Source organism: Glycine soja, chromosome 12 (assembly GCF_004193775.1).
Source record: "Glycine soja cultivar W05 chromosome 12, ASM419377v2, whole genome shotgun sequence".
NCBI classification, from domain to species: domain Eukaryota; kingdom Viridiplantae; phylum Streptophyta; class Magnoliopsida; order Fabales; family Fabaceae; genus Glycine; species Glycine soja.
The window spans coordinates 6,089,641-6,104,967 of record NC_041013.1 but is presented as its reverse complement, the minus strand read 5'-3'; the positions used below and the strand labels follow the sequence as shown (position 1 = coordinate 6,104,967).

At 31.3% G+C, this 15,327-nt stretch overlaps 1 protein-coding gene across 1 annotated transcript; it reads right to left on the bottom strand.

Moving 5' to 3' along the window:
- Positions 1-2,580: 2,580 nt before the first annotated feature.
- LOC114379211 (ruBisCO large subunit-binding protein subunit alpha) lies at positions 2,581-6,238 on the bottom strand. The gene is made up of 8 exons (XM_028337817.1): positions 6,041-6,238; positions 5,751-5,925; positions 5,521-5,642; positions 5,152-5,359; positions 4,863-5,008; positions 4,266-4,572; positions 3,463-3,914; positions 2,581-3,090 (listed from the first exon to the last, which is right to left on the bottom strand). The coding sequence occupies exons 1-8, from the start codon at positions 6,095-6,097 to the stop codon at positions 2,803-2,805; spliced, it is 1,755 nt and encodes a 584-aa protein (XP_028193618.1). The 5' UTR covers positions 6,098-6,238; the 3' UTR covers positions 2,581-2,802.
- Between the last annotated feature and the right edge of the window lie 9,089 nt (positions 6,239-15,327).

Below are 15,327 nucleotides of genomic sequence, written 5' to 3'. Positions count from 1 at the left end.
GTGTAACAAAGACATCTGAAAAGTCCCCTTAAAAACCAATTCATAAAGGGATGGTCTATCTAGTTATATAAGCACTTATCATGTTAGTTAACCATCCGATGTGGGACTTTCAACACGTCCCCTCGAACCAGGGCTCGTCACCACAAAGCGAGGGATAGCGGCACTATCCACTATACCACTGGACATAACCTAGCTCTGATACCATGTTAAAGTGCAGAAAAAACATCCGAAAGGTCCCCTTAAAATCGGTTTATAAGGGAATGACCTACCCAACTATATAAACACTTATCATGTTTGTTAACCACCTAATTGTTTTGCTCACGTGACATATTAAAAAAGAATATAACTCATAAAAAAATGAAAAGATGTATACAGCAGGAAAATAAGACTGACTTAAATTAACGTATTAAATAAACATAGCTAGCTCCCTTTAAATCAATAATGGGCACATCTTCAATTTCTCATATTACACACATATCATCCATTTAGATGATGGGTTAAATATTCTTTCTAAGACTATCACTGATGAATCAGATTCTCTTGAAGCTGTTGGTCTCTATAATGAAATTGTATAGGGTTGCTATCAATCAAGAAAGATGCTACCTAAATAAAGAATCAGATTTTTTCGACTCTGCGTACACGAGAGAATTCTTTGGGGATCAGTTTGCAAAGTAACAAACCGAACAATAAACATAGAGAACATTAATTATGCATTGAGTTCATTGGTGTAAATCAGAATAAATTTTGGGGAGCCCCAACCTATTAAGTTCGGTCACTGTAGTGTACAACTTCTTTCGAAAAGGAAGACATCTTGCAGATATACTCCAAATGCAAATGAATCAACTTGAAACCAGCTGCATATACTTGGGTTTTCCTTGGTTTTCTCTTCTGCATTTTTTTTATCGTAAAAAAAAATTAAAATGATAAAATAAAAAATAGGTAAATTCAGTGGCAGGATTTGGGTTTAAGGGAAACGAGACCAAATCCTTCATTTTTTTTTTCTTTCTTCCTGGGGTGTCATACAATATTTTTATATAAATTTTTTAAAGGAAGTTAAAAATTAGGGATCAATAAATTTATTATAACACATGTATCTACAAAAATCATTAAGAAAAAAATATTAAATTATGTAAAAATTCTAATAAAATTAACTAGTAATAAAAATTATAGGTCTTTTGATTAAATTATGTAAAAATTCTAAAAATTTTAAGTCACGGGACGGGTCTGAGTTTGGGGTCAGGGCGAATGTACTAATCCCATACCTATACCCGACTTTTGGTTATCGAAAAAAATCTGAACCCGAATTCATATTTAGTCAACTCGGATATTACCCGTTAAAGTCAGGACGAATTTGGACGGATACCCATAATTACGAGTTTTCTTGTCATGTCTATTTTATACGTATAAATATTACTTATTAGTCCCTACCACCATTAACCATATTATACATTGTTAATTTGATTCTTATTGTGTAACATATTTTCAATTTGATCCGTAACATGCAGGGATTAAATTAAATGCGTTACATATAGGGACCAAACTAAGCATGAATTACACATAGGAAATAAGTCAAGAATGCAAATACATAGGAACCAAATTAAGAACGTGTATGTACGAGTTAACGATCAACATATAATAATAGGGACTAAATCGATAATGTTTATGTAAGATTCAATAATGGACCGATGAGAGTGATCCACAATAGAACACAAGACACAAGCAAAGGAGTATGAAAAAAAGACTTGGGTTATAAAGGCATAAGCGATTTTGGTGAATTTTTTTTCCATGAAAAACACTTTCGAACTTAGGATTAAAACAATGTCCAATAAAACACTCAAGCTTATTTCGATGAAGTTAAAAAAGAGAGAAGAAAAGCAACAACCTTTTTAAAATGCACAACTTGCAACAAGTCAGTGATGACTAGAAGATAATCCAGACATTTAAATTTTTTTTACAATGGCTATATTGAAATTTGAACTTATGATCCATGTATACCATCCCAAACTCCACTGCTAGGCCGACCGTAGTAGTGAGTTTGCATTTCAACTGCTAAAATAGAAGATAAAACAACTTCAACGAGTAAAATGAAAACTTGAGTACACATTTTTTTTTGTCAAATCTGAAGATGGAGCGAGGATTCTCATTGACTGCTTGCATGTAGATCGTTTGATTGATGTTGAAAATGACGGATGAATTCATGATGCTTGAATATTTAGTTTTGGTTTGGTGCATTACTTTCTTGGCACAGAAATGGACCAAATTATCTGTATATTTATCTCCCAAAAGAAATACGTGCAAGAAATTTCAGAAAGAATCCGTGCATATGAATAATTGTAAATACATTAGTTCACCAATAGAATTTGGAGTGAAATTGACGAAATATGTTGAAGGAAAAGAAAAAGGTTCCTAGAAGTGTTCTAATGTTCCAAGACAACAAAAGTTTAAAAGACTTATTTGGGGTCCATTGTTTATTTTTTGTAGAATGAGTTTGTTAAGTCACTTAACTATCAAATGAGTTTGTTATTCCAATCTTAAAGTTGAACCAAAATTAAGAGCCTAAAACTACTTATGCTTACAACATTAAAACTTGAAGAAAAATATCAAATGACTACCTTATTTTCAATCATTAAACATGCCATGACTAGAATCCAATATTATAATCTCTTTTCTCTCATCAAGCCCAACAAATCTAAAACTGTTTACAAATACATTTTTTTTTCCGATTGAACAGAATTCGAACACATACGCACTTTCAATTTTCTGCACAAAACTGTTCTTCGCCGTAGCCCTACAGCCTAAAAATCAAACGGTAAGGCCTTGTGGGGCACCAGCTACAGGTGCCTTGGGCTTAGGTTTCTCCACCACAATGGCCTGCGTGGTCAACACCATTCCAGCAACTGAAGCAGCATTCTGCAAAGCACACCTAGTTACCTTGGCAGGGTCGATAACTCCAGCCTCCACTAAATTCTCATACCTGTCTGCCATGGCATTGTAACCGACCTCCCATTCACCACTCTTTATTTTCTCCACAACAACTTCACCTTCTATTCCAGCATTTTGAGCAATCAATGCTGCAGGAGCTATCAGTGCCTGCATATATAAGGCAGAAGGATCAGCATTCATAATATATTTTACATTAATATCATGATATATTAAGATAAATATAAAATACATAGCCCCTAATTATGTATACAAGGAGCAAGGGCAAATGTCATCTTGATTGTGTATCACAGTACTTCAACTTTCAGTAACACTATCAAATTGGCCATCCTATCACAGTTTTGTCGGGAATTTAATAGGTATCTAAGCATATATTTTTATTGCAGATGTTCTTTCTTTAATGTAAATGTGTAAGTAGTGTGCAATTTCATACGGTAAGCATAATTGTGGAACATGTGTGCTGTGAAAGCAATAATTATACCATACTCATCAAAATATGTGCAAATCAATCAGTATTCTGACCTTTTGCACAATGTCAGCTCCTAGCCTCTCATCTGCATCCTCAAGCTTGTCCTTGATTGCTGGGACATGAGTGGAGAGATGAACCAGTGCAGTGCCACCCCCAGGTACAATACCTTCCTCAATGGCAGCAAAAGTTGCATTCTTGGCATCCTCTATTCGGAGCTTCCGATCCTCAAGCTCAGTCTCTGTAGCAGCACCAACCTTGATGACTGCAACTCCACCAGACAGTTTAGCTATCCTCTCAGCCAGTTTCTCAGTATCATATACTGAGTCTGTCTGAGACAGCTCCTTCTTTAACTGAGCAACCCTGGCTTGCAACTCATCCTTTGTCGCAGCATCAGCAATGACAGTGGTAGAATCCTTGGAGATGGTAATTTTCCTAGCCAAACCAAGCTGCTCCACTGAGGTGTTTTCAACAAGCAGACCCAGATCACTAGCTTGGAACTCAGCACCTATCAGTTAAATATACAAAGTTGTCAAGAAAGTGTCTCAAGAAAGAACTAAATAATATACTACAAAATGATACTTGCACAGCAAATTCGTGTTTCTTACATAGCAATGCACTATATTATAGCCATGGAAGATGTGGCATTTCATCATATCAATGGGTATGGGACAAAATTCAAGGGTAACTTGACAAATGACTACTACATAGCCTTACAATAAACTAGACTAAATTTTTACCAGGACTAAAATACTTTTAACATTACCAACATACACAAATCATTCACATCAGCAACAAAATAATGTAACATGTAGTGAATATCCAACTATAAACTTTAACAAATAGAAATTTCACATACCAGTCAATATAGCAATGTCTTGAAGCAGGGCCTTTCGCCGCTCACCAAAGCCAGGAGCTTTAATGGCAGCAACGTTAAGGATACCACGCAGCTTATTCACGACAAGGGTGGCCAAAGCCTCACCAGTGACATCCTCGGCAATGATAAGCAAAGGAGCTCTCAACTGAGTGGTTTTCTCCAACAGTGGTATAATGTCTTTTATTGCTGAAATCTTCTGATCTGTAATCAACACTCTCGCATTCTCAAATTCAACAATCAACTTCTCAGGGTTTGTAACAAATTGAGGCGAGATATACCCTCTGTCAATCTACAAGATAACAAAGCCATACAGTTAGACTCAGAAACTAGATAACTCTTTGGCCCTATTTAGATAAACTTCTTAATAAACACATCAGTTAAACTTACGCATGTCAACTTTTAGAGAAGCTAAATAAGAGAACTTCTATAGAAGTTAAAGTGTATAAGCTGATTTTATAACATAAAAAAAATCATTTAGCCTTTCTTTTTTTTCCATTTTCATAAGTACTTATTGAGAAGCTCATCCAAAAAAAAAACTTATATTTTTCACTATTATCAGAATTCTGCATAGAAGTATACCTCCATTCCTTCTTCCACTTCAACTGTGGTCTCAAACGATGATGAAGACTCAATGGACAAAACACCATCAGGTCCAACCTTATCAATTGCTTCCGCAATCATTTGCCCAATCAACTCATCATTTCCAGCAGAAATGGAAGCAACAGCTGTCACAACAACAACAAAACACAAAAAAAAAAAAACTCATCACCCCAACAAACAAACCATAATTCACAACAAAAATTCTTAGAGCAATATCAAACTAACAACAACAACAATAGCAGTAGTAGTAGTAGCAGTAGTATAATACCTTTGATATCATCTCCACCTTTGACAGGCCTAGCCTTCTTCTCCAACTCCTCCACCAAACCCTGCACAGTCTTATCAATCCCTCTCTTAAGAGACACAGGATTTGCCCCAGAAGTCACACTGAGAAGCCCCAGCTTAATTATCTCGCGAGCAAGAACCGAAGCCGTGGTAGTCCCATCACCCGCAGAGTCGTTAGTCTTGCTAGCAACCTTAATTAAACATTTGCAGAGTCATTAATTAGTCTTACTAGCAACCTTATTTAACATTTTTCCACACACAAGTTCAAAACACCATCAGTATGCAAAAAAAAAAAAAAAAAAACCAGTCACTATTACACAAACAACAAAACAACCATAACATTCACACCAACCTCTCTGATAAGAGCTGCACCAGCATTCTCCATAGGATCGGGAAGCTCGATTGCGCGAGCAATGGTGACACCATCGTTGACCACTTTAGGACTTCCAAACTCATCCAACACAACATTCCTCCCTAAAAAAAGGAAAACATTGCAAGTAATTGTTAATTGCTAAGTATTGTTTATTGTTTAATCTCAATGTTAAAAAAACAAAACAAATCTAGAAATGCAAAAAAGCCCACCTCTGGGCCCAAGAGTGAGCCCAACAGCGTCGGCGAGCTTGTCAATGCCGGCCTGCATAGCAGAGCGGGAATGCTGGTCAAAGGCAATCTCTTTGGCGGAGGCTTTCACGGAGAAACGGTTATTCGGTTTCCGGTAATTTACTCTTCCATTATGGTTCGCTCTTCGGGTCAGAGACTGTAAAAAAGAAAAAAGAAAAAAAAAAATCGAAACCAATCAAATAAAATCGGAAAATGAAATTGAAAATTGGAGGGGCTAGCGTAGCGTAGCGTTGCGTTGCGTTGGTACGTACCTGGCGGTTGGGAGAGCGTAGAATGGAGGCTGAAGAGAGAGCGTTGGTTGAGGCCATGGTGTGGTGTGGAAATGGATAAGGGAGTGATTCTTCCACTACACTGAAAACAACAACAGAGTGAAGAAGATTAGGGTTTGGGCTTTTATGGAGAGTGGTTGGGGTTCTAGAAAATTCCACCTATTCCAGAACCGTTGAGGGGCTTCGTGTAAGGTTGGGTTGCAAATTGCTATTTGGGTTTGTCGCTTACTATTGTAGTATCATCACTATACCCCTTTGTAATATTAAAAACAACAAAAGAATTTTATTTTTATCTAAACAAAATATTTTTCTACACATTTTTTAATATTTTTTATTCATTAAAATTTATTGAAAATTATAATATTTTATGAGCCATATTTAATATTTTTATAAATATTAACAAATAATGAATAATATATTGATAAATATATTAATACTATTTCTTTTTCCTATATGATGTATTCTCTATTAAGAATTTTACTAAAATTAAGATTTTATTATTTTCTTAATTTAGTATTTAAATTTTTAAATGTGAAATGTAATTTATAATAAATGATAATACAAAATGTAAAGCGATAATATAGTTGTAATATTAATATTATAAAAAAATATTTATCAATCAATGAATTTAATTCAGTTGATTTAAATATGATGTATTAATTGTTATAAATCTGATGACACTATTTTTTATTCTCACCTATTAAAAAAACATGCATCAATTTTTTTTATAAGAAAACATGTATATGTGCACAATAGATAATAAAGTTATTAGACTAAGTACATATTTTTGTTAACTGCTTCTGATTCCCAACATGTGTCTCGTGATATCTTTGGTAATCATATGTACAGTAATGTTTGTGTCATTTACATGGTTGACATGCGTATAAAAGTTGACTTTTAATTTAATTTTTTAACTTAACACTTTATTATCATTTTAATCCTTAAATTTAATAATTTATTAATATTTTAGCCTTTAAACTTAATTATGTATTGTCATTTTTTATCTTTGAAAATAATTTTAAATTTTTAATTAAATTTAATATTACATGTAAATTATTAGCATAATCATTACTTTATCCCTTTACTTTCATTTCATGTCCTCATATTTTTAACCTTTCCATACTTTGTAGTTTATCTTAATTTTCACATCCATCATTTGTATGCAAAGTTTGTCATTTATTCTTAAATTGAAACATCAATTTTTTAACACAAATTGAAACATCAATTCTAATAGGAAAATAAAACATAAATATCTTAACAAAATTATTTAATTTTTTTTCTTAAATATATTGTCTAACTTCTTTAAAAAGTTATATTTTATTCAATTATTTTTAAATAATTTCTTCAACACTCTAATCATAATATTTAAAATTCTTTGAAGTCTATATATACCTTATAGTAGTAATTCATCCATCGCGTGACAATCAATCACATGAATCATATGTCATCCCTCCCAAGCTCAAATTATGCATTTTTCTAATAAACTTTTGAGTGCAAAATACATGTGAACATCTTCCTTCATGTTGAATTGTATGTCTAAGAGAAGAAAAACATATTAAATATAATTCCTTAATTATTTGTTTTTAGTACTATATTTTAAAGACTTATGTTAAGTCTTAATACAAATATTCATAGAATCACCAAGTGTGTGGATTAACTGGCATAAGATTATTTCAGCTTAATTACAAATTTTGAATTCAAGATTTGGGTATGTAGTTGCATTAAATACTTGGATGAAATTTTTTATCATTCATAATAAATCTATTTGACTCAAATAATTTTTTTTCAATAAAAACTACATGTGTTTTACACAAAAAAAATAAAATACATTATTAAGGTGAAACCCAATTTTAATTAGGAATACAAAAAATACTTAAAGAATTAAATCTAAGTTTTGTCTTATCAAGCAATCCTCCAAAATAAAAGTCTATTATTAATAGGAAAAATTCTACATTTTCTTATTACTAATCCTTCTACTTGTTTTATACGTGGTAAGTACTGAATTGTTTTCTATGTTTCTGATACATTATATATATATATATATATATATATATATATATATATATATATATATATATATATATATATATATTAATTTAATACATTCTTTATATAAAAGCATAAAACATATTATATTACTCTATTAATAAACGTTTTTGCTGTTGCTGGTGTGGTATGATCACTATAAAGGTCTCACTCTCACTCCACGTCTTAACTTGTTCTTATTCAAGTTTTCTTTGGTTAATTAACTATGGAAAAGCCATGGCTTCTAAGACCCCTATCCCTCTTAAAGCCATCAACACAAAGCTACCATCTTTGAAAGCAAAGAAGGATCGCCACACTAAGGTGAATGGGAGAGAACGACGTGTTCTTTTGCCACCTTTGTGCGCCGCTCGCATCTTCCAACTCACTCGTGAGTTAGGCTGCAAGACTCATGGGGTGGCTTCTACGCCAGGCTGAACCCTCCATTATCGCCGCCACCAGCACCGGGGTATCACCTTCTTCCATGGTTGTATCTGCATCAACACCAACACCATCATTGTCTGAGGACCAAAACATTGTTGATATGCATGCAAATTCAATGGTTGCACCTACAAACATTGAGATTGAGTCAAAACAGGCATTTCTATCATTGGATTTTGATTTGTGGGCAAACTTTAATGTGGAGTATATGCTGCAATCGTTGATGACAAGGTTGGGCTGAGGGACAAGATAGCCAGTGATGAAAAAAAGAGAAAAAAATAGATATATTTCTGGTGTTTGTCTAAATTATTTTCTAATTACCGATTGCACACAAAATTAGTCCATGGTATTAGCATGTATAGCTTATTGTTGATTAATAGGTTGGCTTGTTCAATTTGGGGCTTTAATTATATTGTAGAAAATGCCTTTTTTTTTTTCTTGTGAGCAAATCTTTATCATTATTCATAAAAAAAATAGAGTAGCGTTATTACGTACAAAAATTTTACACATCAAAATCAAAGCATATGATTTAAGCGGGTACCTTTTTTCTTAGTTTATAAATAAATAAATAAATAAATGTTCAGATAGGTTGAGTTTCGAGAAATTATCCTAAGATTGGGACATATGTCAAGATGCAAGAGTGTTTAGAATTTTAGGTGTTTCTTAAAATGTTTAGTATGAGACTTTTCTTCAATTGGGATTTTTTTTTTCTTATTATGTTTATTTTGGGGGTTAGTTGCACTTGCACAAGCTTCAGACGGAAGAGAATAAAAAAATCAATAAAAAGTTTTGTTTTTTTATTTTAATTAATTCGGGCAATTTTTAAACCGTTAGTTAGGATTTGTAATTTAATTTTCTAAATGAATCGTGGTGATTTTTTGAGTTGATAAAAATCACATTTTAAAATTTTTAATTGACATCATATTGATCACAGAAATCCAAAATAAATTTTTTAATATATATCAAATATCCAACAAAAAAAATTATTAGGCATCTAAAATAAAATTTATAAAATTATTAGGACCTAAAACATATTTAAGTCAATATTTAAATTATAGTAATAAATATTTATATCTTTAAAATATTTTCCTCTAATTATATTACTTTCCAAATTATAATGATAAATAAATATAGGTATCATAAAAGTGATAAGAATATATGAATTTAAATAAAATAAATCAATGAATAAATATTTATAAATTTATTAATATTTAAACTATAAGTGTCAGAACTTAATTTTGTCTAAATCCTAAAAAAAGGAAAAAAAACAATAAAAAAGAAAGAAACGAACAAAATAAAAGAAAAAGAAGAGAAATAAAAGACAAAAAATGTAAAAAGATATATATATATATATACACACACACACACTGTGTGACCTATATGTCAAGAGAAAGTACAATCCATAAAAGAGGAAATAAACATCTACATTAAATGCACAAAGATGGGGGAGGACAAAAATCGTATATATTAGATTGTGTCATTTGGTCATGCCGTCAAAGAAGAGAGATGGGTCATCAAATCACCCATCCTTCTCTCACTTTCTCACGTTTCTCTCTCCTCCTTTCTCCTCCCTTTCTTATTTTCCCCCATTCTTTCTTCTTTCTTTCTTTTAACGATTTGTTGCTTCGTTGTTTCATGTTATCTTGTCGGTGGGCAACTTGGCTATTGCTGAAGTTCTCGTAGATTGAATTGCGATTTTCCCTTCGTTATTACATTTTATTTTGTTTTTTTTCACATTTTGCAATTACCTTCATTTCTCCTTTCTATTTTTGTTGGCACCACTCTAACTCCTCAACGATGTTGTTGCCCCGGTGGCGATTTTGCATCGTCGAGCCTTGCACTAGTGGTGCTAGGGGGAGTGTCACCCTCTCTGGTGATTCCCCCTTTTCCGCGTCATTTTGGGAGTTAGGCACCTAGAATTTTTCAACCTTGTTGTCTAATTGTGGGTTGGACCGGGTTGTGCTGACCCAGTTCCAACCCTAACAAAAAATAAAATACTATTGTTATTTACACCTTCCTTTTAATATATATACACCTTTTTTATTTTGGGGCCTAGCCCATTTTTTTAAGTCTGAAATAAAATAAAAACTACTATTTACACACCATTTTTTAACATATGCACATTCTTTTCTTTTTGGCCCAGTCCTTTTGTTTTTTTGTATAATCTGAAATAAAATAAATATTGATGATTACACTCTCTCTTTTATATATGCACCCCTACCACTTAGGTTAGTGGCTAAGCCCACCATGTTAGTGTTGACTAAGTCAAAGTCAACCCTTTGACTTGGACAAAAAAATTTACAAAAAAAAAGACAAGAAAAGGAAAATAAAAATAATTATAAATATTAGTGGATAGTTCTTTATTGTATTTTATTTTATGTATTGTCTCTATCGTTTATTGTATTTTTCAATGTGACTTTCTTTTCATCATTGCCTAGTTAGTTTATTGAATTAATAATGTATTATAAATATCTCATTATTCATCCTATTCCCATGTTTCAATCCTGCATCCTTAATTAATAAGTGTACACCCCATTTCTATTCTATCACTTTTTGTTCCCATTTTATTTATTTGATTTCCTAGCACTATGTCAACTATTTATTTATTTTTGCAAATCCGCATTAATATTCTTTAATACACGCTTGCGTTCTATGCACTCGATGCTGGGTCTCCGACTTGCTTGGTGGTGTTTCAATAAAGTGAGTAAATTTTGTGAATGCCATACTAGGTCTCCAACTTACTTGACTTTACAACATTTATCACAAAACCAAAATCTTTCAAAAAAATAATAATAAGAATAATAAAATAAAATAAGATAAAATCAACTCAACAGACAAGCTTTTTTTTCTACAAAGAACTTCTGATTTTCTCATTGCACATGAGGATACAAAGGGATGAGGACAAATCCCTTGTCGACCTAAAAAAACATAAAATTTCCTTTTTTTCCTTAAAAAAAATAAAAATTCACTTTTTTTTTAAATAAACAAAAAAAAATAAACATAATTCATGTTTTCAAGAGAAAATAATAATTGAAAGAGTCACTTTATTTTACAGCACACTCGATTAAAGATTATCGACTTTATGACAAGCATATAGGATGCTAACACCTTTCTCATAGACCATTTTGAATCCTTTTTTTCCTGAATCCTTTTTTTTTTCTTCACAAATCGTAGACCATTCTTTATTTTTTTTGTTTTTCCAACGTTTTCCTTAAATAAATATTGATGCCACCATGTAAGTTTTCCTTTTTTGCAAAACAATTTATTTAATTTTATTTTGCTGTCCCGTCGTGATCCACATTGTAATAATATGAATAAATATTTATAACTATATTAATATTTTTCCTTTGTAAATATATTTGCATCACAACAGATGAAATTTTTATTTATAAATATATTAATATTTAAATTATGGAAACATATATTTGCATTTACTTTTTTTATTGAAATATTTTTGCATTTACTGGAATTGAAACTTTATATTTAAATGTATTAGTTCATAAATCGGTAAATATTCACATTATATGCCAGCATAATTTTTTCATGAAATCGTATCAAATATCTGAATTATATATACATTTTCACGTCATGTTATAAAAATGTATTATAACAACGACATAAGTATTTGGTTTTACCTCTTAAAAAAAGTATTTGGTTTTACATTAGAATTATAATTAAAATGGTATTGATATTTAAATCACAAGAATACATATTTACAGAAATATTTGTGTGGCATGGAACTTAAAATTTTACATAAATTTATATTAATATGTAAGTTATAGTTTTTTTTTTAGTTTCAGACCTTTGGTTCATAAAAAAAAGTGATTCTCACTCATTGGGAGTTAGACTGAAAAATAAGTAGAAAATCATAAGATTTACGAAATTGAAACTTTACATATATTTAATGATATTAACATATAAAATTACGGCCTTGTCTATATGGTTCAAGTTTTTTAATTTTCTCCTCAATGTATGGTTGCTAAGTTAAGAGCTGATATGACTCAAGTCTTTTTTCCTAGAGGTTTTTAGTCCTCTAGTTGATGGACTCCACCAAAAAAAAATCATATATATAAAATTTTGAGATAAATATTTACATTCTATGCAAACAAAAACTAAAAAAAAAGCATACCACTAAATAATATACACAACCATATTTACATGGCGCACAACTAGAAGCTTTATAATGAGTAATAGACTTAAATATGTTTTTAATTGTTAAAATTTAGGTTAATGTTGTTTTTGGTTCCCTAAATTTATATTTGGTTTTTTAAGTCCATCAATTTCAAAAAATGCTATTTTTAGTTCTTCTTAATGGATTTTTGGTGGTTTGAATGAATAATTTGTGTCATTTTTTTTACTGCATGAGGGATTATAAAGAGCACCTTTTAAAATTGAGGACTAAAAAAATTTTAGAATTTATGAGAAAAAACAATATGAAATTAAATTTGAGAGATTAAAAATATATTTAGCCTTTATTAATATTTAATTTACAAAATTAATATTTATATTGATATTATTTGTGAGTTCCATTTAAATATACTTATTTATTATGAAATAATTATATAAAAATGAGGAGCAATCAAATTACTCCAAGAGTAATTTTTTAGAGTTAATTCTCATCCTTATTATTTATTTTCTCGAAATATAATAATTAAACTTAATTATTTATTATAATCATTAAATCTTTAAAAAATAATGATAAAGAAAAAAAGTTACTTTTAAGATAGTTACTCTAAGATAATTAGTCTCAGAATAGCTAGATCCATTCTGTAAAAAAAAAAAAAAAAAGTGTATATATAAGCGGTGCATGGTAGATGTCAACATGCTACGGGTAATGGTGCAAATTAAAATATGGTGTAACGCGAAGTTGCTTGTGTCATTTAGAGAAACCAACTTATGGGTGAGACACTTGCCTTAATTGCATCATAATTATAGTACTAATGCATATTTTTTATACATTCATTTCCATTCGTTGATTTATAGGCTACATAAAGGCATTCATTTTGATGCAAGCAAATGTTGTTTCCTTATACATCGCCAAGTCTTCCTCCTTGTTGCCATTTCTTCATAGGAAAATGCGAATACCCAAATCTTCCGCTTTCTTTCTCTCTCTCCATCCACTGTCTGGTTTCCAATCCTCCATTGTCATCTCATCTCATCTCTATCTTTTTTCTTCTTTGCTTGTCAACCCATTTTCATCATGAATCCAACCATTTGTACCTACAATTTTTTCCCTTTCTTTTGATATCAATAAATCTTCCACATTCTAAATAAATAGATATGATCATGAATCTTCCTAACCAAACAAGGAAGGTTCCTTTTGTTATAGTTGTTGTATTAATAAACTTCATTGTGGGACCCAGGCTAATTTTTTGTCAGAAGAGTAGTGGTGGTGGTGGCGGTGGCGGCCTTGAGATAATCGCTCAAGAAGTATACCGTAGCATGTCCAATTATACATCTGTGTTCAAGAGTGCAATAAAAAAAGAATTGGGTTATTGCATAGTTGATGTGTGAGTCCCATCATTAATGTTTTAATCCCAAACTATGTACAAATACCTTTATTCTTGTCTTATAGTGTTGATTCAAATATATCACATTATTGATGGGTGTCATTTTGCTTACCTTCAGGGATGCTGATTGGAATGGAGCATTCAATTTCACCAAAGATCTTACCTTTTTGACCATTTGTGCCCAACAATTGAAAGGTACTTAATTACTTTCATCATTAAAACAATGACTAGCATTTTAGATATTTGTATACTGGCAAATGATAATTGATAAATGTACAAACAAATTGCATGTACACAAAAGTGTAACACATAGAAAATATTTAATATCATCATATCAATATTGATGATCGTGTATGTACACCAGGGAAAAAATTGATTGTGCAAAATGTGTAGGGACTTTTTTTTTGGGATAGAACCATGTATCTTTGTTTCATTCTATAGTTTTTTCAGTAGTTTTTGGATAACTTGTGTTTGTTTTTTTTTTTTGTGACTTTTTAGGAGATATTACACAACGCATGTGCACAGAAGCAGAAATACAAGCTTATGGCCAAAGTTTTGCTAGTGGGAAGTCAGGAACCAGATCCAGCTTCTTGAAACCCAACATAAATTGTAATTTGAGCTCATGGGTTAATGGTTGTGAACCCGGATGGGGTTGCAAAGCTAATAAAAAAGTAGACATTGGTAGTAACAAAAAGGACATACCTATTAGATCCCTTGATTGTCAACCTTGTTGTGAAGGCTTCTTTTGCCCTCATGGTCTCACTTGCATGATACGTAAGTATTATTTATGCGCATACAACAAAAGTTACAAAACTAATTATTTTTATTTTTCTATGTAATTTTGCCATTGATTGACGTATGTTGTACCGAAGATATAAGGTTGGTTTAATGATAAAAAATAAAAGGAAGAAAGAATAAGTCGTGGGTTCTAATTTTTTCTAATAAAAACTAACAAACTAATAATTAATATTTATTGACAAAAAAAGGAGGCATGCCCTACTATTGCTCTTACCTACTATGATTGACTTTGATAACTTCAAACAAAAGAAAATTTCATATATGTGGTCATGTTAATGTGTTTGAATGTTCTAATTTCATTCATTTGTTGTGTTTTTGAAGCTTGCCCATTAGGCTCTTATTGTCCACGTGCACAGCTCAATAAAACTAGTGGAGTATGTGAACCGTAAGTCCTTCCCTTTTAAGTTATATTGTTCTACATTCTTGTTTTTGGCACACTTTAATATTTATCAACAGAATCAATATGCAGATATCGTTATCAGCTTCCTCCTGGAAAGC

What these genes read in the sequence shown, in the direction of transcription:
- LOC114379211 (XM_028337817.1), bottom strand. Translation starts at nt 6,097, where the DNA reads ATGGCCTCAACCAACGCTCTCTCTTCAGCCTCCATTCTACGCTCTCCC. An exon ending in GTGCAGCTCTTATCAGAGAG is followed by an intron (nt 5,360 to 5,520) that starts GTTGGTGTGAAT and finishes TGTTTAATTAAG; the next exon opens with GTTGCTAGCAAGACTAACGA. An exon ending in AGGTGGAGATGATATCAAAG is followed by an intron (nt 5,009 to 5,151) that starts GTATTATACTAC and finishes TTGTTGTGACAG; the next exon opens with CTGTTGCTTCCATTTCTGCT.